This window comes from Falco rusticolus, chromosome Z (assembly GCF_015220075.1).
Source record: "Falco rusticolus isolate bFalRus1 chromosome Z, bFalRus1.pri, whole genome shotgun sequence".
NCBI lineage: Eukaryota > Metazoa > Chordata > Aves > Falconiformes > Falconidae > Falco > Falco rusticolus.
The window spans coordinates 45,603,017-45,627,852 of NC_051210.1; the positions used below are offsets into that span (position 1 = coordinate 45,603,017).

Below are 24,836 nucleotides of genomic sequence, written 5' to 3' on the forward strand. Positions count from 1 at the left end.
AACATGCAGCTGTTTGCTTCTGGATACCTACCCAGAGTTTTGAATGAGGATATCCCCTCCCCTGACCCAGGCACCATGATCATTGTTTTTGAAAGCAATTAATCTGTCAATCAGGGCAGCAACTCGGGGCTTTTCAGGATCTGCATCTTGGTGAGGTCGAAACCTGGGACAGATAAAAACCCGAACACTCCATATAAGAATACTGTTTGTTTTACACGTGTGTCTTGTATGCTGAGCTGAGAGAGCCTGAAAGATAAACACTCATGCTCATCTGATGGGCAAAATGCACTTTGCTTCCTGTTTGGAATGACAGAAGTCAAAACCAGATGCAACTCTAGCTCTCTTATTTATAGAAAAGTGTCTTCAGAGTATAATGAAGCAGGAACATAAAACTCTTTACTAGTAACTCTCACAGTCTTTTGCTCAATCTCCATGAGCTTTCTTTAGCAGCATCTCATATCCTTTTCTTGCCTTTTTTTTTTTTTTTGTCCTCCCCAAAGTACTTTCTCCCCACTTGCACTGTAGCATTAATGTGAAAGTTTGTTGGAGGGAATTAAAGCTCCTTGGAAGAACACACAGGGCTGGCATGCACTGTCCAAAAGAAAGCTGGAGGATTGTCTTAACTGCTCCTTCCAATCTTTCAAACTCTCGATGTTGAGGAGCGCTTCTTCTTTGAGCACACCTGAGATATTTTTCTATTCCAAACCAGACACTCTGCACTGCTACCAGGATGGTCTGGTACATTAGGGCTGGAATCTATTTTAGACAGCAGGATTAAAGACTGGTAGAAGCTTTCACTTGCCCAGAGAAAAATACATTAAAAAAAAAAAAAAATTACAAAAATGCATCTTGAGTGGGTGAAGGTACATCATGCACTCTAATGTGGATCTGCCCTTTGCCTGCCTCCCACCTCACCCCCTAAAAGCAGAGGAAGAGGAGAACATGTGAATGTTTGGTTTTGACAGTCTCAGGCTCCTCAATTAATGTTTAAACCCCTCCAGTTTGGTTTCACGTACGATTAGTGGCCTCATGTAGTTACAGAGTGCCTCGTTACCTCTTCGGCTGCTGTGAAACATGAACCCCATCTCATGCACTGAATTTCTCGCGTCCTCTGTTGATACCCTGTCAACACACTACAGGTTCTCACAGAGCATTCTGCCCCTCCTACCTTCCTTTTGACTACCTGTTATGACTGAAGTAATCCAGAAGGTTATATGGGTTTTCTGTCAAAGCTTTGAACTAGCAACTTCATTTCCAAATCATGACATTTCGAGTGTCACCAAAATCAGGAACTTTCCTCTCTGCATCTGGCAACTATCACTTAACTATCCTCACCCTAAACACAAGTTGTTCAGAAATGATCTTATGAACTGTTATTTTCAGTCTTAATGCTTAGCTGTCACAATAAAGTATTGATGGGTACAGTTATCCAATACTGTAAATTGACCACTATCCCAGGCTATTTTATTTGAAGATCGGGACAAGACTAACAAGGCACAATATAACCTGGAATTTTCCTAGAGTCTCCCATTATTTTTTTCTTCCTTTTACAAAGTGAGAAGTGTGGTTGGTTGTACTATCTCTGCAAATAGCCTTCAGTAAAAATGTACCACTGAGCTAAGATCTCAAAGTCTGGAACATACAACAGGAAGCATTCAGCAGTAAGAAAGGCAAGTGGATGTATTACTTGGCTCTATCAAGCCTTTTTTTAAACAATTACTTATTGTTATAAGCAGATTTTAAAGTAAGACTGTACTTTCAGCATCAATTCCAGAAAATTCTTTAAGCATGACTGTAGAACACATTTAAAACAATGTATTTTAAGAGGCTGAAAAGTACCCTGAGCAAGTGCTCAGAAGAAACAGCAAGTCCTTTAAGGCACACCACGCTCTGTTGTTCCCAAAACAGATGAATTACTGAGGGAAAATAATATATATGGACTTATTATTCAGTTATTATTTACAGATAGTTGTATTGTTTTAAAAAATGTTTTGCTCGTGTGAATGTAAGAGCTATCTCAGAAATTTGTCATTTTTCACTCACTTGAAAGACAATATCCTTTACCTTGCATTGTTGTCCAAACAAAGATATTCTCTGGGATCGTCAACGCTAGCATTAGTTGTTTTAACACCCTTATCAATGAATAAACCAGCCTGAAACAAGCAAAGAAAATTCATACTACCCAAAACTGAAGACAGAGTAAACGTTAATTTTTTTATTAATTTAAACTTTACATTGCATTCAATACATGTATTAGAAATTCAGATCTTTCCCTTTGCCCTTAATTGACATACTCTCTAAGGAAAAAACAGCATCTGTGTATGCTTATTTGGGCAGAGGAAAAGAATTGCCTAGGACTTAAAAAAAAAGTAATGGCAAATTATTAAAGTTCATTTCAGATTTCTTTCACAACATCTAACTATTTAATGTTTTATACTTATTTCCAGATGCTGTTCTGGAAAATCTGGAAGCCAATCTTGTGGTGAATTCAAAATATTGCCACAAACTGAAAAAAAAAACCCAAAACCAAATAAAAAAGCACTGTGAAAAATGCTTTGTGTTTCACTTTAAAATTAAACTACCTTCACCACTGAAGCTCATTTTTGCCCAAGATTCATCAACTTAAAACTCTATAATCCAGCATAAAATAATTTACTTGAGAAAAGAGAAGCAGAGGGAAGCATTTGTTTAACCCGAATTACATATACAATTACCTGCAGGTACTTTCACCTCTGATCCTAATTATGATTACACCTGAGTGCTCCTACTCGTGTAGATCCTCAGACCTGCTAGTAGTTCGCTCTTTTTAACATGTAATTTTAGCACACAAACTGCTACTCTTGTTTAAATATAATACTAGTCATACAGCTGAAACTCTTTTCTTTACAATGCACTTCTACATTCAGTCTGTTTTAGTTCCAATCTGAACAAATTCTCCATAGTTCCAAACACATCATTAACACTGCTTAAACGCTACATAAAACAGTGCATCATTTCTTAGTATCCCAGACACCCAACTGTCAAGTAAAGTCAGTTTCACTTGGGGAAAAAAAAAATCCAATAGTGTTCCTGAACTTTATCAGGTAAACTTTAAACACAAATAAATATTCACAGTTAGGTGGATTTTTAAATGTCATTATATTTTTATATTATATATGCACAAACACACACACACAGAGCAGCTAGATTCCAAATGGAAATCATTGATTTAAGGACTTTTAACTTCACTTAGCTGAATGTGGAAAAGAGAAAGTCACATTAATAAAACGATGCTGAATGCCTATATCTAGGCTGAGAAATCTCCTCAAAAAAAAAAATGTTGCCATTGGCCAGGCTCCTGAAGGCAACCTCAAAGCTTAATGTCTGGTCAGAGACCATGCCACCATGTGCAAACACCTGAGTTACTGTATATTAGAGACTCAGAAACAAGTCACAGCTACCCCAGGAAGCTCTTAGATGAATCACAACTGTAATCAACTTTGATGCTCCAAGGGTCAGCTTTCTTCAGTGTAGCAAACAATGCCATCAGTAATAGAGTAGCATCTGAAATGCTACTTCTGAGAAAATGTATTTCATTAGAAATATTAATTGATCTTGTTTGTGCCTTATGAGGCTATTAAACACAGCAAATACTTGAAATGTGGCAAGAAACTATACACATGCTGAATATACGCTGTTCTCCAATACCTGGAGAGAACCACACGGTTCAAACAGCATGAAGCCCTCACCCAACCAGCTCAAAATGTAAACAGACCTAAAAAGTCCTAATATAGGATAGTTACAAATAAATAACTTAATTATTTTTTTAATGAGGCAATACATTACCTTAAAATTAGAATGAACTCTGTTGTTATAGAAGATTCCTAGGGGTGTAAGCTCTGACTTGGTTTCAATGGCTAAACTATGAGAATCTCCTGTAGCAACCCTGTGGAACAAATACCATATTCCAGCATCCTGCAAGTAAGGAGAGAATGACATTCCTTGTAAGTGAGTGTGATACTACTATCAGTGCTGGTGGATCTAATTACAAAATAAGTGTATGCTAAGTTGAACCTGGATATTTTAAGTAAGGAAGCAAATAAGAATATGTCCCAAACCAACTGTGCCCAATGGAATATATTTTTCAAAATAAAGTCTCCAAACAACTGCCTAGTAAGAAAGTAGAAGTCTGCAAAAGGCTATAGTCTAGTGCATAATATGCACTAAGAAGCGTTCTGCTTCTCAATGAAGCCATGTAACACCACACATTTAAGATCCTCTAATAATTCAAACCAGAAAAGTATCAGAGTTAATGTAATTTTTGCATTTCAGTTATATTTCACACACACTTGATCTTCCTTTGTTTATAATAAATAATACCATTTACAGTAAAATACTCAAAGCCCCTCCTCTCCTCCTTACTGTTACAATCTGACTAAGGTTTGTTCATTTCTGCTTACATCAGAATTTAATGACACAGCCAAAAAACACACAAAAGCTTTCAGAAGGGGAAAAAAGCACATCAAGAAGTCTGGCCAGTTGCAGAGCACTGTGCCAATAACATGCAATAATAATTTCAGCATCTGTTCATTTTCTCTACTTCTTCAACATCCCTGCTCTTTATCTGCTAAGCGAGACCCAAAAGTTCCCCTTTCAAGCATATCTTGGTTCCCTAGAGGTGGCATCATGACAGCAGCTGCACAGCAGATACCTACAAACATGAAAAAATATGCCTGACCACATGCTCTATGCCTTCATGCAATTATTTTTTTATTTTACAAGGCACATCAAAGGGTTAAACAGTAGGTAAAGAAACACTGCATGCAGAGTGTTCCATCTCATGAAAAATAATCATCATTATCCTCCTGTTCAAGAAACGTGGATAAAGCCAATTTTAAGCCAGCTTAGAAGAGTTCACGCATTTCACTCTGAGAACAGACTCATTTTCCAAGCAGTCCTGGAAATTCTGCTTCTCTGTAACATATTCCCATCCATGGTGATGACACACTTTGACATTTCTGGTGATTAACAATTCCAAAGAAAATGTGGATGTTCCATTAATAAAAATACCAAAATATTACTTCACATATAATTAAATACAGCTCTGTGCTTGGCAGACTCAAGTAATTTTTTTCCAAAACACATCCTGATGCTTGGAAAAGTTTAATAAACTTAAAAGCTCCTTAAGTACTTGCGAGGATTCAGAAAAATTAAAAGTTCCCTGCCCCCCTTCCCCTCGCTACAGCTCCAATAAAAGAAACATCTATGAAGCTTACAACAGGCTTCATTGTGCCATGAAGGAGCTGCAGGGGGTGGGAGGGCAATGGAATTATTTGTTTGCTTGTGAATTGTTACTACTTTATACCAGCAAAAGCTCTATAGTGCAGAGTTTGCACCAACACAGTTAAGTATTACAACCTAAAATATTCTATTGATTCTGTTTCTGAAACATAAGCTGTAGTCCCTTTATATTGATATGTTTACATTCATGCAAGAGCAGCAAAACTTCATAACATACATGCTTAGTCTGACCATGCACATTCTGATAACAAAAGGAAGTGACATTTACTGGGATACACTCTGTAGGTAGAAAAAGACCTTTCAGGTTTTAAGCACCAGATCAAGGAAGCTGTTTCTTTTAACTTAGCTTGCAATGCTAAAACAAGCTGAAGATATATTACATAAAGCAGGCAAAATGGGAGGACATTACATGGGGAAGAGAAAAATTGATTTCATAAGTGTGTCCAGATCCTTCCTAGTGGTAGACAGTCAGTCAGAAGAGTTTGTCAATAAAAAAAAAGCAAAAAAAAAAAGCTGGCTGACACAAAAAGCCAAACAAAATTTTCTAAATTTTTTATACTCTAGGTATTTAAATTCATTTAAATATTTTGAATCCTGTTCTGTCAATAACAGTTTATTACTTATTGGGTGCCTAAGAACACACTGACACAACTCATAGTCTATATCTAGCACTGGAGCCTTTGAAACCACAAGAATCTTTCCTATCTTCCATTCCCACTGATGTCTTCAGGAAAATCCGCACAAAACCATGCTCATCTCAGCCTCTCATTCAATGCAGAAGTAGAATAGACTCCAGCCCACTTCAGATTTACTTCACAAGCAGCTGTGACAAGAGATTTGCACTAATGTAAGGTTCACAACAAGTGAAAACATACCAGCAGTCACTGATGGGAAACAAATGACTAATGACTGACAATAAAAGTGGTTTAGCTCTTTCTTACACAATGAACATTTTTTTACAGTAATTTTTCATTCTCCAGTGACTACAGCTATGAAGACAAATCTTGCAGAATAGTTACACAGTAAACTCCTGACAAGCTACAGAAAATACCGCGGCCCTAATATGAAATGCACTAGTTCTTTGGAAATAAAACGATTTATTTCTACATACATACATGGACATTATTGTCAGGTCTATTAACTACAGAGGAAGAAAACTCCTCTGTTCCAGTCAGAACAAAGATTTCTGGCATCTCTTAAATGCATACCTAGAAAACCCTGCACTTGTAATGTCAATATACTGCCAAACATAAAAATAACATATTCATACATAAAAAAGAAATATGTATGTATTTTTGGCAGTATAAATGTTACAGGTTTACAAACACCAGTGGCATGAGTAGTTTGTGTTGAATTACATCCATATGCCTCACCTGTGAACCTGCTGCTGCATTATTTATAAGATGATTGTTGGGATGAGAAATCCAGAATGTTGAAACTGCCCTGAAATATTATTCAGAAAGAAGTTATTATGGAAAAGCTCTAGCTCCTACAGAAGTATCTCCCCTTCATAATAAGCACATCAGAAAAAGCTAAAGTGATGGCTGAAGTCACTACTTCGCACATGAAATTAAAAAAAAAAAAAAAAAAATCACAGACCCCCCCCACATTATAGAAGTCAGAAATGCTTATTTTCTTAGTTCAATGCACAGTATTTTATTTCATGTTGTTCAGATACTCCCTGCAACGATAAATTGTTTTAAGCTTCTACCAGAGGTTAGCAATATGCAGAAAAACTAACGCTGACAACTTGAGACCGTGCATGCCTTTACACAGAAGATGCAGCCTTAAAAGTCTGTTGAACAAGTATCATAAGAAACAACAATCTTCCTACAAAACAACTGATTTTTTTCTTTAATAGCAGACTAAACACTGATTTTTTAAATTTATTTTTTTTAATACCCCTACTATATGAACTACAGTTCAGGTGTCTGCATTCATTAGATGATACATAAAAATGTTCCCATCAGCAGTTTAACTGCTGCAGCTGACTTGTTTTACTTTTTCACCACAAAATACTCACATGCAGTCTGTGGCTGGCACTGGGACATAACTTCCATACACTTTATCCCTAATACCAATACACATGCTGCTGTTTCTATCTGTAGGAAGAAGAGTGCCTGGTTTTGTGACTAGCCCAAGGTTGTGGAACAAAGTATTCCTCTGCTCAATGCCATCTTCTGTGAAGAAACAGTGACCTAGTGTGTCATAGCCAATGGTGTCCTTTATCTGCAGAAAAACAAGTTCATTTGGTCAGTACCAATAGCATTCACTGAGATTTATTTGACAAGTACCATCTAGTTTTACTATCTTGGCACAGCTGCAGAGTGAAGCTTCACTATCAGCAGTTCAGACAATCCAAGTGTAGTTTTATTTATCCCCTATAAACACACTACCATGTCTGGAGAGCTTAGCTGTCTTGGAAGATCTGAAAAAAACAGAACAGTGAAATCTGTTCAAAATAAACTACTGTTTGCGCTTTTTCATTTATTTGTTGCAATTTAAAAAAAAAAAAAAAAAAGAAGCATTGCCAAGCATTAAACGTGAAGGGAGGGGACTATTTGTGCTCTGAATGCTCTTTACAACATTTACTTCACCACAGTATGTTTTACCTACCAGCAAGCCATTAGTTGCATGAACAGTCACACATCTGGAAAAGCAGTGATGAATGGAAAGACCTTCCAGGTAAGTCTTAAAATTATAACCTCCTTTTTCATCCACATCCCCACAAAGGTGAAAGTGAATAGGGTAACTTCCAATCTGCTGCTGTCCCATTTGCTTCAATTCCACATAGGAGAGATGAACAGATGTAAAATTTTTCAAAATCTAAAAATATGAGAAGTACAGAATGAATAATCAACGTTTGCTTTTTAACCAAAGGAAATTTAAGTTGATACATCTATACCAGGTGTACAAAAATTAGAGGTGCACAGCTACCATAGGCCAACAAAATTAAAGAACAATCATTACTGTCTGGCTCTATATCCTGCCTTACAAAACAGTATCCTTCATAAATAAGCATAAAAGCTAAATCTCCATGTGGCCAAAACTGAGCAATTTTTCACCAGACATGCTGCCATGCTTTACTGTTTGGTCTTTACAGCTAGCATGTGAAACGCTCTTTACATATAACCACATACCGTACAAATAAACAGAAATCAGCCATGACAGGGCCTGTCTAGACTGAAGCTGTACCATCATAAAATCACAGAATAATAGATTCAAAGGAACCTGTTGAGATACCTGGTCCAATCGCCAGATCAGTACAGGGTCAGCTTAAAGACAGCTGCTCAGCACATTGCCCAAGGAATATCTCCAGCCACAGAGACGCTTGTATGACATCTATTGGTTCTTCCCTTTCATCTTCCTGGTATCTAAGCAGAATTTGCCTTGTTGAAGTTTGGTCTCATTGCCTTTTGTCCTATCACCATGCACCTCCAAGAATTGCTCTGGTCTTTGAACCCTCCCCAGCACTTCATTAACTTACCTGTACTGGGTATTTATAAAAAAATAACCATTTTCACATGTACTTTGTCCTCTAGGGAAATTAGTAATATGGATCATTTTTTCCTCCTCCTCTAATTGCACTCCTAAGAGGAATGGTCAAAACCAGGCATCCCTGGGATCTCCAACTCTTAACATTTAAAATCAGACACAGTCATAAAACTACAAACCAGTGCCTCTCCTCACTGCCACCCAGCCTCCTTTATGCTGCTCTCCCAGTGACCAGTAGAAAATCCAAGATGATCAAAACCCCTGAGGCCATTAACAGTTGCTAGTGCCTAGGCTCCCTCTGCTTGAGCACACAAGATTAGCATAAGCTGAAAATGCTTTTAGTGCTTAAGTCTAGGCTTGGCAGCAGACACACAGCTACTCTCACAGTCTCCTGGGAACAGTTTAACAACTTTGATGACTCAAAATGCTTTCTGTTCTATCTTCCAGACATCTGAGGGGTCTACTGTATTTGTGCTGTTCTGGCAATCAAATCAAGGTCACGCTCTGCAAGATTCACAGCTTGCCGTTATCTTCTTCATTACACTACCTCAAACACAAAAAAGTGCCTTGAGCCCACCTACTTCTCTTCCACAAAACAAAAGCTGCCACACAGAAGGGGAAGGGCATATTTTCTTTCCCACTGTTATGTCCCCCACTATAAAATTAAAATCTGCATCTAACTATATTAGAAAGACAGATTTAAACTGTGACCAGCACATAATAAGAACAAATAAATTTGCATTTAAAATACAAGGCATCAGACTTCTCCAGTGACTGTGAAGAGCTGACACACTGCTGCTCGATCCTTTCATCTAAAAACATGAGTATGAGTTCAACTATTAGTTTCTATAATACTTCCTCTCAGCTTTCTTTATAGTAATGCAAGAAATTAGAAGCAATTTCCTTTACATAACTGTAGTGCTTTCAATTAAAAAAAATAAATAAATAACAAGCCACCAGGGTCCAACTCTGTTTCTCTCCTCTCTGTGCCTCTCTAGTGCACAGTTTCAGATGAGGCAGATCTCCAGGATGCAACACACATCATTTGCGGGGGGGGGTGGGGGTGGCGAGAAAAGCAGTGGAAGGAGGGAAGACAGAGAAAAGAGATATCAAACTTTACTCTGTAATATTACAGGATGAACATGAATGGACATCACTTGTAAGGTTTAATCCCTGCCACACAACACTGTAATATGTGCTGGACACTCCTACAACATTTATGCATTGATATCCCTTCCTCCAATTCTGCAGACTAAGTCTTGATGAGTTAAATCTAATTTTGGCAAAGCTGACAACTAAGTCATTTTGACACAAAGCAAGTGTATGAACTCAGGTTCTTTAGTTTTTCAAATCACTCCAAATTTAGCATTAACCTTTTTGTCCTCAGTATGCCTTTACATAACAGAAAGCTACTTTAAAATGTTTTTCAGACCTTGATGTGTCCACCAAATGTATCGTAATTGAAGAACTGACACTCCTTTTCACGATAGCAGGTATTTTCTGTCTCCCCTTTGATTAAAATGTTCCTTGTAAGAACTCCAACTTCTGCCCTCGTGTCCACTCCATCAATAACTTCTCCAATGTGAGGAAATTGAGGAGTTTCTGTCCAAAAACAATTTTGAAGGGTGGGGGTGGGGAAGAGTTGTCATTGGTTAAAAACAAAACCGACTTATTTTATATGAGCAAGTTAATCATAGCAACAAACTCCATGCATTCTAATACCCTAACATGATGTTCTCTCTTAGCTTTTCTTATGCTATGACAAACAAAAAGCGCATAACTATTGAAGACTATAAACACTAACCCAGCTGACACCATGCGAATTTCCCCCTTCCAGATGGTGGCTGACTCATTAACAGTTAAGCATCTTGCAGGATGACGAATCAAGTATGCTACTCCATGTTTCCTTCCGTGACAAACTACCGTCTATGTATTTTTCATTTTAGTAAGACAACTAATCCTAAACAAATCCCAATGTTTTATTTACAAATGCATCTTAATTTCAGCCCAATCATTTGTGAACAGAATGGATAAAACCCAAAAGTTTAAAAGGAAACCAATGTATCTAGAAAGCTTTTAATGAAACATAAATGCTGGTTTACTTTAGAAGACAACACTGGCTGCTTAATCTGTTCTGAAGAAAAATTAAGAACTGAAAATGAGGCTAAAACACCTTTAGAAAAAATGTATTCAACCCCTCTCAAAGAAAAAATTATTTGCTTTCCTAATTAAATTTGCTCTTTCCTAAATAGCTATTCTGAAGATGCATAAAGTAAAATAAGGGAAAACAAAATACTCTGCTGTTACACTGGCTTTCCAAAGAATAAATCAGTTTCTTATCTGTCCATACAAGCTGAGAAAATCATCCGGTCCTTTAAATCTTGAAGAATGTATTTATTTTAATAAAATATTCCCCACCCCCTTTTCTTTTTCCATGTATTGATTCCCTGAATACACTGTTGCTATCCCTTGAAAGCTTACAAAAGATACAAGCCTAAACTCGTCATTACCACCACAATACGAGGCAGAACCAAGAGCAGTTTTAATTCTGTACCTGCTGTTGAGGATTTAAAAAGACAACAGATGTCTGTAAATGGGATTGCAATCCTCTTCCTGAAGGCTTACCTATTTTTTTTTCCCCTATATTTGACTAGCATATATAGACCAAGCTAAGATCGAGTTACTAGGACTCCTACAAAACAATACTTTTTAGTTTCCTTACTACAAAGCGGGCCAATATAGCTAACAAACTCATCAAAAAGTAAAAGAAATCATTTCAAGACTGTGAGTTCTTCAACATGTCAAGGGTGCCATTCTACAGAAAAGTCATTCTTTGTGGAACAAATATATAGGCTGGTTTGGGGATTTTTTTTAAACAGTATCCATTACTATGACAAAGGAAACTTGATATTGGGGGTGAAAAAAAGAAGATGGGCTAACTCATCTCCTTTAACATCTGTAAAAGATATATCTATATATATATTTCAGATAGCATTTATTTTTAAAAAAAGCCAAGATTGTATTTTATGCCATATTGTAAATCTTAAATCCTTTAAAAGAAGCTGCTTTTCCACAGTACATGATTTCTAGATGAAACAACGTTTGCACATAAATTATTCAGTGGTGACAGAAACCTCCTTAAACTTTGTACTGCAACCTTCAAGTTAATCTTGCTCTTCAAAATACTGCCCAGGAATTGCCATGCTTGTGTCATGCTTGATGGCACTAATTCAGCTCTGGGGCTTCACACACCCTGGTATTCTCTGATGTGTAACAGGATGAACTTAGATATGCTTTTTCCATATCTGAGACATCACAATGCAGTAAAACATATCTGATCCATGCTGAAGAATGCTGTGGGATGCAAAACTGCACTGCAAAGTGGGCATACAAACTGGGAGTCCCTTAAGACATAGGGGAACAGGAAAGTTTGAGGGTTCATAGAAAACTTCCAAGAATGGAGGAAGAGTGGTTTGAGGAAGAGGAAGTCACACCATACAGAGGCAAATGGGACAAACCCAGATTCTGAAGAGCACTGATCAGCTGCTGCAAACGAACACGGCAAAATAACACCAGTTTGTGCTGCAAACACCAGAGCCCACCATAAGGGAGCAAGAGGGGAAACTCAAGACTGGAGGCTGGTGGACCAGCAGGGAAGAGGGTGCTGGCACAGAGCGGGCATGGAATGGCAGAAGGAAAAAACAGACATGGGCAGAGCTGGGGAGCCAGTCCCACAGGAGGCTCTCATGAAGTCAAGCAGAATGACTCAGATGATAAAAAAGGAAATGGTCAACAACATGCATGACCATATTGCACATAACACGCCCAAAGGAAAAACAGATTGCAACTACTCAGGGACGTTCTGTGTGAGCAGAGGCTTCAAAGTGTCTATAACAGTTTTGCTGGTGGGGGGGTGGAGGGGGAACTGAGGAAAAGGAGGGACAGGAGTGGGAAGACGGGTTCAAAAGATTGACATTTTCTTTTTACTTCCCTTCTTTTTTTCTTTCTCTTTTTTTAATAACACAAAGATATTATAATGATAACACTTCAAAAGATGGGAAGGGTACCGAAGGCAAAGGAAATGGTAATGACCACTACAGCCATTCAAGCACGTACAAAAAAAAACTAGTGAGAACACAGAAAGGAGCCAACAAAGGAAAACAAGCATAATCCTCTTGAAAGAAAACTAAAGCATTCAATAAGCCTGGGAAGAAACGAGAAAGAAAAGTTAATATAGTAAGCTGTGAGGCAGACGACATTATACAGAACAACTTCATAGCAAGAAGCACACATTCCTGTATATGTCAACAAAGCAGTACAGAAATAGGTTAAAAGGCTGTTCTTTACTGCTCCCACCGAAACGGACTACCCAGTGTGTACTACTGTGAATATGCATTTCACAAGGATCTTCAAGTGATGACTGCTCTTGTACCTTTGATTTTGACCTGATGCTTGGTACACTCTGGGCAGGGAAGGAGAGTGAATTCCTCTGTCTGATACATTGAATAGTCTGTGCTTGCGACCACAATACGGTCTCCGTGCTCCCAATTACTAACATCATCCAGAAGATTCAGTATCACTCCACCTACAGCTTTCACCTGGAAGCCTGAAATTGGGACACCTGATTTAAAAAAAAAAGTAAACACAATATAAGATTATATTCACCTTCACATGAAACCATCTCCAAGAAGATACAAATAAAAATTGTATGAGATTTCACAAGCTCCAAAGCCCTTTGAAGTACAATTCTGCTCTGAAATGTACTGTGAGATACCATCACAACCTACTTATTTGGTGGATCTCAAATAAAACAAGGGGGGGAAATGGAACTAACTGTGATAGGAAAAATCTATTAATTTAAAAAAAAACCAACCCCCCACCCTAATATCAATTTGTAGGTCCAGCTACATCTACTTGTTTTCTGCCATTTAAAACTCTACAGATGTAATCAAGGACCTCGCAAAACAAAGTAGAGGGACCTTCCTTTTTATGGACAAATAATAAAATAGTTTGGCAGGCTACGTTAAACACACATGGCATTTCACTGCCTTGTGATGGATTTGCGTAAGTTCAGCAGCTCTTGCTAACTCTTCACCCTAAATTTACAGCACTGGCAAGTAAAAGATATATTTCAAAAACCCACAATTCACCAAGATAAAAGTCTATACGTTTTATCAGGCCATAACATACAGCAAAGGGGTAGTATCAAATGGCTCAATTACATAACAAATCAATATCTGAATACCTTAAAAAATTCTTGTGAGGCAAATAATTGCTTAGTAATTCCAGAACCAGAAATAGATGACTGCCCATAAAAAGCAAAACTCAGATCAAAGATATCTTAAATACAAAAACAAATAAATGATAAAAGCAAATGAGTGACAGGCCTTCCAGGCTCTTTATACCCAGATTCAACTTGGTATGAGAAAATTTGCCTAAAGTTCAGTAACAGTAATAGAAAATTTTAACAAGAATAAAACATTCATCTTGGCTTCTACCAAGTTTTCTTTTTAGGATCATCATCAACATCTCAGAAGCTTAAATTTACAGCATACATGACTGAAAAATTACTAATAGGAAAAAAAATAAATCTGTTTCAGCATTTTAGAAGACCCTTACGTCTATCTAAACACATCCAAAATGAAGACTTTTAAAGTTAAGCTGTTAGCATTCTGTACACAAACAGATTGAGAAAATAGGTTGTACTTCATCCTTCATACCTCATACTTCATTCATAGCAAGAGAAAAAACGAAAATAAACAAATGAAACTTAAAGCAGCACACTGAAATTTAAATTTCAAACAACAGCTCTAGTGAAAAAAAGCATACACAATATTTTCTCTTCTTCCTCAACTGCAGGGTTTCACAAAACACTTTCCTACCATCGTTCCATTCACTGTAAGCTTTCACAACAAACTTCTGACCATCCACTGTGAAAAACTCTTTCTGAGCAAGTGCTTTCCCACCGGTGCTGTGATTTTCATAGTTTCTCACTGATTCATTACAGGAAGAATTTCCACCACCTATGACACCAACAAAAGCCCAGGCTTGCCTGTGAAAAACAAAAGTGAATGTTTAAATATAATGGTCCTTAACAAATTCTTCAAAAACAGGTAAAGGACAAGACAAGGATAAAAAAAAAAAATAAAAATCTTTTCCCTGCTCTTTCAAATTGATTTTAAAATATAACTTCAAAATGTAGAAGAAAAATGGGTAGACCTCATTGAAAAAAAATGCCGTTTAAAAAACGCAGGGTGTCCTGTATGTAAATTAGCAAATACAAGAACTCTTAATGGAGACGACTCTCACATACATTTTTAATACAACATTCAACAACATACACTTTTCCCAAAAGCAAATTTCAAGAAACATGTGACAAAAGAGATACAGGATCCTACTCCCAAATAGCTCCACCAGGGCACAGAAGGACTAGGAGCAAGCACCAGTGGCCCTGCTGTTGCCTGCTGCTGTCACCATGCCATGGCAAGCAGTATTCCACAGTAGTGGCCGGGAGTCCCAGGGGACCACATGTGCATCAGGCCCAGAAGGATGGACACAGCCAGCATCAGCCACTGGTGATCACTGTACTGGATGGGTGATACCTTTTGAATCTTTCAGGATGCTCAGACCCAACCTTCGCATGAGGGATCAGCCATGTTTCTGATGGCCGAGACCAAGGATTTTTGCTTTTTGTCCTTGCTGGCTCTTCCCTCAGCAGGACACCTACTTGGCTGAGCACCAGCATGGAACAGGGAACTGTCCTGGATGTACTTCCCATTCCTACAGCTCTGTTCAATGCATCCAAATTTTTGGAAACGCAAAACTAATCACGTGCCACAGAAAGCTACCACCAAGTTCAAAACACAAGTCTACTATTTTGCTGTGCTTTACTGCTCTACAATGCCATAATTATGTGTGCAGAGGAAGCAGTCAAGATCATCGATTTAAAAGCCAAAAACTTTTGCATCAGTAAAGTTGAATCATTCACCCCAAATTAAAAGTGTCAGCCGGCTAGACTGTAGTCTGTTGCTCATGACTGATTCAAAGGCAGATAGTGACACCACCTTCAGTTCAGATGCCTTTATTTCAGTCCCCTGTGCATACAGGGCAAGCTTTTCAGTAGCAGTAGCAAACAAGTTGAATGTCTCACATACCGACATTTAAAATAAATATCAACATATTTTAATGTATACTATTTTGCAGGAAGAGGCAGAAGGTGCGAGGCGTGTAATACAGTATTCATCTCCATGCCAAAATCACCCTCACTAGCTTTACAGGTCCAACAAAATGACCCTGGTTTTCCTCAGTGAGGGCCTGGGGAGAGCTTCTCGCCTGTCTTCCACAGCAGAACAAGACAATTTTACATGCTTGGAGCCCCTACCAACTAATGAAAACAGACAAGAATCAGTTCAGTAGAGAAGGATGAAAAGCTGCTTCTTCCCAGCTGCAGGCCGAGTAAGTTCCTCATTTCAGACACACCAGCATGGAGGTCAGGGGCAGAGATGAACACCAGACACAACACCTCCAGGTCATGCTGGGGCTGGCTGCACAGTGACCTGAATAACCTCCTCATGGGCTTCACTGCTTTCACAAGGTGGTAACTATTACAGGACATCCAGGTCTCAGCACCTCTGAGCTAACTGCTTCACAGGCAGCGCTGCAAGCTTTCCATCCCATGACCACACACTTACAGAGTCAGTGACACAAAGGTGCTCCTGACAGGAACCGAGGTCAGAACATGCCATCCTGACTGACGCCCCAGCCCGCTGCTGCCAGTGCTGAGAGAGGAAAATAACTGGAACCCAGATGTTGGGGGACAGTAAGGAGTAAGAATAGAATGGAAAAAATAAGCAATTGATTTCCTGGAAAATACTGAAAAACAGAAACAGGTTTTGCAACTTCCATCTTAACGGAAGCTGAGGAACAGACTGACAGGAGACTTGGTGTCCCTTTCACTTGTATTGCTAACCCTGTGCAGCACAAAGCCCAGTTCAGAACACACACTACGAAAAGACATTTCCAACAACTAGATGAACAGCACAGCAGTTGAAGTTTCCTGCTTTAATAATTCATATTATACCTCTTCAATTGCCCCACCATCCAAACCCCAACCAATAAAAGAATGGTCAAGAGATACAGAAACACCTGACAAGTGTAACTTCCACAACAAAAAAATTTTACAGGTCAGTTCCCTTGCAGAATCAGTGGAGGGGTAATATACTTTCATGTCAGCAGTGCACAGGTATGAGTAAGATGCTGTATGATAGACAGGATTAGCATCCCTTCCCTGTGTTCACTTTCTAGCTTGACATTCCTTGCTCCTCCAAAGTCATACGCATTAAAAGCTTCACCTAGAAACTGTCTTCTGTCTGTGTGTTTGAATGAGAAAAAAGTCCTTGCTGCACCCAGTTTTAATTTCTGTAAAGAACAGTGAAAGAGAGCAATAATAAGTAACAAAGTCTATCACACAGACACCTGTAACTATCAGTCTCTGCACTATCAAAATACTGCATGCTGAATACTATTACTGCAGTACTACATACAACACCAAGAATCCTCTGAAAACTTTTAAGAGCAGACATGGTCAAAGTTTAATGAAACCCACAAAGGTAGCAGAAATCTGTACCTAATCTTTATTCAGCACAAAAGGGAAAATAAGTTACTTACCTGTAACTTAATCCTCTGACAAACTTACTTCCCAGAAGGTTTTGAATAGTCACTCTGGTTTCCTCCAGTAGATTTTTAGCAGCTGAATCTCCTACAGCAATAGCAACAATGCGACCAGGACTTCTATTTTTCAGTAGGGTCTGGAGCTTCAAGCTGTCTTCTGCAAATTCATGAGTATCAAACTTCAGCACTTCCAAAACTTCTGCTGTGTCCTGATCAATCACTCTCACATTTAGTCCTCGGGAAAAATTCTTTTTGAATGTATAATTACCATAGGCCAGCCCTGAGAAATACATAGTCTTTGACAGAAGAGTCCAAGATAACTTCTGGTGCCCATGCAACTCCAGGGTTCCTTCAGGGCCCACACCGATAAATTTTTTGCCAAATTCTGGCATATCAGCACCTTCGTTTGACTTCCCATACAAAATAATAGTTGCTTTGGATTTATAGCGGCATTTCTCTGCTCCAACATGAAGCATTCCACCATCCTTTATCAGGATAAATCGAGTTCTCAGGGTAATATTCTTAGAACCTTCTTTATCATCACCAAAAACAAGTAACCCTAAAGGAAAAGCAATATTTCTGCAGGTCAAAGCGAAATGCAGATAGATTCAAAGAACCAAGTTCTGCAATAAGAACAACAACATAAATAGACTTATTTTCCACACCTATGTATTAAGCTGCTACACTCTTACATATGTTTAAGAATATTTGGGAAAGTTACTCCTACCAAATGTGATTTATCTTTCTAAGAATATGGCCGGCTTATTTCTAATTTTTTCTGCTGTTTTGGTAGAATTACTAACATACACACCATAGTCACAATCAGATCTTGTACAAAGAAGGCTACTACGCAAGTCTTGTTTTACTATATCTTACAGAAAACCACAACAATGCTCCACTGAAAAGACCCTACAGTGTTCATTCATCATTTTAATGATATTCCCAGTCTGGTAGCAGGCTGAAAAGTAAAAGCAGGGGAACTGGTCGATAAGCTGCAACATAAAATTCCACCACATTTTTCATGTAATCACGGAAGTAAAAGCCATACAGTAAACCGAAGCATGATGTTCATCTTGCTATTTCATACCTCCATCCTGTATAACTATAGAGTGTACTGTAGCATCTGAGTTCAGACGAAACAAATCCCCTTTTTTGATAAACACTCTCTTTTCAGGATCTTTTCCAGGGTTCCAGTTTTTAAGACGAGGATTCTGATCAGGACAATTCTCTGCAATACAATGCAATATTCAGCTTTTAAAAAACAAGCATTGTCACACTAATCAAGGCAGCATTAGCATGAACACAAGCAAAGCAGAGTCAGCCACCCACAAAGGATTCCCACCTCCTTCTGTGGTTACAATACTGCAGCCAGTGATGCTGCCGTTTGTACTTGAGCAGCCAAGAAGCAGCCACCTGCCAAAGGTGTGAAGGCATTCTTACTAAGCTACTGATGGCCAGGCTGACCTGTCAATATATACTGTTGACAACAGATTCTTTTGAAGCCCATCTGATTTTTTTTTTTTTTTTTTTCGAGATTTTCTACATCACCTCCAGTAGAAGAGAATTAATTGGGAAGAACTCAGATCACAGCAGTCACATTGAGCGCTGGATGCCCTGGGTCACCTACTTAGTCCAACTAACATGATTGTAAAGCACCTAAGTATCTCACCTCCCTCAAGGTCTCTCCCTGGCTGAGAAAGGCTGATCTCTTCTTGCTTATAAGCAGACAAATCACTTCCTTCAGTGTAGGTTTGCAGGTAAGGGGTAAAGTGGGACAACGTCCTCAGTACCTTTAGTACAATACCTTATACCTTAGTGGTTTGAGCAGTTTCCTAGGTCTAAACTCATAGTTTGTACTCCTCGGGAAGTCATCTTAAGTATCAGGCTACAAGCCACACAAGAGCAGACACACGCAATCCCTGCTGAAGGTCTGGCAGAACACAGGCAAGAACACCATAGTATGAGGCTAGAACCGGAGAAGCAGCAGCAAGAAGTGACAGGGTTGCGTGATTTCAGCTGAAGTTATAGCAATGTAGTATTTACAACACACACATCTTTAAAGCAGCTGAGCAATGCAGCAGCACAGGCACACTATAAAAACAAATAGAAAGTATACTTCTTCGATTTTCTTACTCAAAGGGAAGTCAGACAGAAAATATTTTTCTTAAGCAAAAGACAACCAAAAAGATGCCAAGATAAACAGGCTAGCAGCCCACCCGAGAGTAACAGTCAAAATAGCTTTTTTACATCTTATCTTCTGGAGAAAAACACCCACACACCTGCAATGGAACTTTGGAGGCAAAAAGGTATTAGAAATAGCCCATTCTTGCAAAATTTAAAGAAAGTGAAACCTATCCATGAATTTAAAAGTCAGGCAGTTTTAGTTTTGCCAACCGAAATGTTTTTCCTTTGGTGTTACTCTCCACATTTCAAATCCTTTCCAACTCAGGAAACCCACATAAACCAAGATTTGACTACCCATAGGAAAAAAACCAACAGAACTGCATACGGGCAAAAGGTATCCAAGTAGTGATATAAACATGAAAGAAAAATATTTCAGGGGGATCCTAAGACGACAGCATTTAGAAAATGAAATTTAACAGAGGAAAAGCCGAAAAGCCAAAAAGCAAGAAGAATTGCTATCAGCAAGACTGCTGAGCACTCACCAGATAAACACGCATCTACTGCCTGACTCATGCAGAGTCACTAAACCCTCTTCCCCAGACACCACACACACAAGCACTGTGAAGAAACATGCAATTTCCTGGCTAGTAGCAAAGGGCAACGTGGGGAAACCACGAGTCAACAATCTGATGATTTCTGCTTAGTGTGATTCACAGAAAAGACCTAGTAACTGTAAATTTTTCTGTGGAGTCAGAAAGAAGAGGTATAGCACAATAACTCAGAAATAAAAAAAAGTATTTAAATCTGTTGTACATTACAATCTAGCAAGGAAGCCATCAGCATCAGAAATAGGCACTCCTGTAATGCAAGCATGCTTCTGAAGCACAGTGGATCAACTTACTGGCAAGCAGATCAGATGTGCTTGGCAAAAGTATTTCAAAATTCCCCCTTAGCAATTGCAGTAGGGTGCAGGGAGACATCAAGTATTTAATGCTTCACCATATGTTACCTCCAAAATTACTGATTAGATTTTACAGATCACAGTCACTGCCTCTGCAGTCAAGATTAAATGGAAACTGAAGCATAGACCAGAAAACATTAGGTAGTTAGGGCCTTGCCAAATTTAACCACTCGTGTTGAAAATTTTTCAAGTCAAACTTCTGCTTCAGAGCATTTCTGTAAAATTGGGTCAGCTCTCCTTAAGAAAAAGAAATTGTTTAGCTGTTTCTAATAGAGTTGCAGGGGAGGAAGTGATAGTTTTACAAATGGTGGAGAAACAAAACCCACAAAAAGCACCCTGCCAAAAAAACCCAAAACCCAACCAGAACACCCCAAAGCCCCCAAAAAATTCCAGCTTCTAAAACCTTCCACATGCTGGAGCAAAGATATGAAATTTGGCAGGAGAAAAGGCAGGAAACAGTTCTCAAGACATAGTTAAATAGTTGCTTTCTACCTGGTTAGCCACCAAGTCTGGAGTTTTTAAGGCCTCTGGGAAAAAGTTATCAGTGTTATATTATGCTCAGCAGAAGTTTATCACAGTTTGGCAGCTAAATTTTCTGAGGATCCTGTTTACCCTGGGTAAGCTCCAGCTGAGAGCTGGAAAGGCCAAGAAGAACTTTTCCCTGAAAACCTCCACAGCTTGTCATCCTGACCCTGCAGCACAAGCCCCTGGAAACAGGGAAGGAAATTGCATTTCCAGTGCTCTCCCTGATCTCCAGTGTTCAGGACTCCTTGGAAAAAAAAAGATGATGACAGGAAGATAAAAGCAAGGAGGAAAAAAGAAACCAGCTGACAGGCAGGAACAGAAATGCAGGCAAGTATCATTTTCCCTTTGGGGAAAGTATGCCGGAGGTTTAGGATTTACACGCAATTACTACTAAGTCTCACATTCCCTCCGCTGCCTTTTAAACAGCCATTAACAGTACTGAAAATATGGATTTCCAATTAGCCTTTAAGAAGAACACACCTAGCTGGACTGGTGTCATTGGCTGCAGTACTGCATATGCCATGTTGGAGCTGAGCGTATGAACATTTCAACCTGTTGGGAAACTTTTGGGCAACTGCTGCAGCAACAATACTGCGAAATTAAAATTTCAACCAGACTCTCCTTGGTGCCTGTAGGATCTTCTCTTATGTCAGGGTTTCCAAAGGGTTCTATGGGTGTATGTTGGTTGGGTTTTTTAAAAAGATAATGCAGGGAAAATTCAGAAAGACACAATGCAACTACTGATGCTGAAAATTGGCCAGGACTTCCATCAAGAAGCAGTGGGACATTGAAGGAAAGCAGTCACAACCTCAGGTTACTCCTTAGCCTAACAAAAAAACCAGCCCATCCACTAAACTCTTCCTGCAACATCCTCAGTATCGCCAGTGATCAGTCAACCACGTGCTCACCATGCCTTCAGTGCAAAAAATACACATAACTCAGTGCCCCTGGAATGAGCTACGGCAGATGAAGCACAACCATTCCAAAACCACCCACATTTTTCAAAAAGGCATGCTGTCTCCTTCATGTTATCAGCTTTTAAAACGTAAAGGGACTAGTATTTTATGTATTCCACAACACCCCACTTCTATTAAAACCATCACCAAAACCTACAACTTTTAATTAGCTAGAAGTTAGTCTTGGTATCAAAGCAGAAAGATTGAACCCCCCTGCCCCAAAGTACTTCTCAAAGTCCAGTGGCTAAGTCACCCCTCAGCCTTCTCTTGAACTTGGCTGTAACCGAAGTACTTACTGCAGACAGGCAGCTCTATTACCCGTGATCTGGATCACAACATAGCAGTAACTTTGCCTTTAGTACTCCCTCAGGATTTTTTGTTTTCCTCCATAATTACTATGAGAACTCAGTAACTTCACCAAGAAGAGATCTCGGCAAGCCAACACCGAATGGGCTCCAGTTAGATGCATGTATTCATTCTGTACTGTTACCTGAAATCCTCAATTGATTATCTAACTTGTTCAGCCTGTGTAGCACTGACTTCGGAAACTGAATCTTTTGAGTTACTATGCCAAAAGCCACTGAGGAGCCTAAGTCTGTTGTGTTACAATAGCAGTTTCAATTCAAAACCCTGTTTAGCTTTTAGAAACTTGACTTCTGCCTTAAAAAAACCAAACAAACAAACCCCAACAAAGTAACTCATGCTCCAAACTATGCTACCAACTTTTCAGCAACCACACCTCACAGCAGCTCCTTGCAGTATTTGGCCAGAGGGTTGTATAGTTATTGATCAGTACTTAATGGCATCACTTGTTCATACTTTATAACCACTTACACATTTGGGAGGTTTTCCAAATTCCATGAAAGTTGCCTAGCTTTCTAAGATGAGCTGAAAAAAATCAGGGCTAATAGATCAAAAAGGTCCCTGCCCAATTTGTGTATAAAAAAACCACACACTGTTAGTATTAATTCTTGCAGATTTTTAAATATTTTTTCCTTGAACACTCTTGTACTACCTTCCTTAGTTACTGCTTAAACAGACAGGATTTCATTTTGTCTACAATCCATGAGTGTATAAGGCAGCTTCTGCAGACAAAAATAATCTTAAGACAACATTCATGCTTCTTCCCCCCTCACCAGCAGTATTTATTTACTGCTACGCCTTTTTGTTTCATGTAAGTAAATCAAATCCTTCACAGTAAAAACATATAAAAAATGACACTGATCACAGAAGAAGGAGCTGCTCTTAGCCCCTAACATTGATTCATTCCATGTTAAAATTGCAGTAAGCATCCTATTTTTCCACTTAATTTTAACACTAATCCTGATGCTGAATTACTGAATTATGTTCAGAGGAACTGTTAACTTCTAGGATCATTCTGTTTGCAAAAGAACTTACCATCTGGAGCATATTTTGAAGCTATTCCCAAAAAAATCCCCAGTGCAACAAAAAGAGAAAGGCTAGAAATGGCAAAGCAAATTAGAGTATTTTTATGCCTGTTGGCTTCTGCCTGGTGGTGGTGCCGATCCACTGGTAAGGATGGGAGTCTTGTCCGCGCTTCTTGTCTTGCAGAGGTAAATTCGGCTGCAGCATGGCTCTGTGAAGGTGGTGGGGGACGGAGTGGGGCAATTCTCCCTGGGATGTACCCCGAAGACCTGTGACTGCTCCCGTTCTGAGGCTGGAGGAAAGCAGGGGAGCTCCCCCTGGCATCAGTGTCTTGCATGTTATAAAGTCACTGGAATGCACACACACAGAGGGGAAAAGAGACAGGCTTTCAGAATACAGAGCATGATACATAAATAAACAAATATAAAGCAGTTTTAAGCCACATGCCTTCATAAGAAGAACAGCCACTGCAACTGTGGCTATTTGCAAAGTATCCATCACTGGGTTACCACTGATCATTTGCCATAGCGTAACAGCTTGAAACAATAGTCTAGATCTTAAACGAAACTGAACTCAAAGGTGGCTGGTATGGGAACACAGTACAGCACAGACTGTTCCTTTGTAGTTCCACTAGGTGTTTTTCACAGTGTTTTCACAGTTAGCTTGTATTATGTGATTACGAAATAAACTGAACAATGAGAAAGTTAGCTACCCCTTCTTCCCCCCCAGTTATGCAAAAAATGCCTAAACGTATTTATCCTGCATACAGAAGCTGAACAAATTCCTCATTCTTTTCCTTTACGGAAAAGAAGCTGAAAGACACGAGCCTTTCTTCCACACTGAAAGCAGTAAAAAGCATTTAAATTTAATACAGAAAATACCAAACACACATTTATTTATATTCACAATGATGCAACTTAGTCAACACTTAATTAGCTGAGGCACATAGAGTCTGCAAACTCTTTAGTTTACTTACAACTGCTAGTAAAGGTGCATCAGGAATGGTTCTGTTAAGCAAGTCATCTGTATCTTGTGCTGTAAACCTCATGATTATTCTCATTGCTGAGATGCCTGGGTTTGGACACAAAGCCTTATAGCAACATGCCTGCCCCAGATCTCTGCACCTACCACCCAGAAGTGAGTGCTACTTTTATTTCAGTCATCAGTACTGTTTCCATCCTCTTCTGAAGCAACCAATGAGGAAAGCCTACCAAAACCACCACTGCCTGGCTCATCCTCGCCAACAGTTCTCACCTACCACACTTCTCCTATTCGCTTCAAGAGATGCAAAACTGCATTTGACTATTTTCTCAGGCTTTCTGGTCAACTGTGTTGTATTGCATGGAGTATTCACAAAGCTAGCATGATTTTGGGTATTTTTTTTTTTCTTATTAACATTTCTTAAGGATGGGATTTTTAAGAAGGCAGCTCAAGTTTCA

At 39.0% G+C, this 24,836-nt stretch overlaps 1 protein-coding gene across 5 annotated transcripts in view; it reads right to left on the reverse strand.

Annotated features, from left to right (window-relative positions):
* The window catches only part of CEMIP2 (cell migration inducing hyaluronidase 2), a 47,847-nt gene that overhangs the window by 13,946 nt on the left and 9,065 nt on the right, over window positions 1-24,836 (reverse strand). For 4 of the 5 annotated variants that reach the window (XM_037373359.1, XM_037373356.1, XM_037373358.1 and 1 more), the window contains exons 2-13: window positions 23,410-23,746; window positions 18,533-18,673; window positions 17,443-18,004; window positions 14,658-14,827; window positions 13,208-13,396; window positions 10,208-10,377; window positions 7,897-8,106; window positions 7,304-7,509; window positions 6,654-6,723; window positions 3,826-3,954; window positions 2,065-2,153; window positions 32-163 (exon numbers count right to left, since the gene is read on the reverse strand). In XM_037373359.1, the coding sequence (XP_037229256.1) occupies window positions 32-163; window positions 2,065-2,153; window positions 3,826-3,954; window positions 6,654-6,723; window positions 7,304-7,509; window positions 7,897-8,106; window positions 10,208-10,377; window positions 13,208-13,396; window positions 14,658-14,827; window positions 17,443-18,004; window positions 18,533-18,673; window positions 23,410-23,734 (2,393 nt within the window). In that variant the 5' untranslated portion in view covers window positions 23,735-23,746. Of the gene's footprint in view, window positions 1-31; window positions 164-2,064; window positions 2,154-3,825; window positions 3,955-6,653; window positions 6,724-7,303; window positions 7,510-7,896; window positions 8,107-10,207; window positions 10,378-13,207; window positions 13,397-14,020; window positions 14,095-14,657; window positions 14,828-17,442; window positions 18,005-18,532; window positions 18,674-23,409; window positions 23,747-24,836 lie in introns of those variants that run through there. The other variant, XM_037373360.1, reaches the window with a different exon arrangement.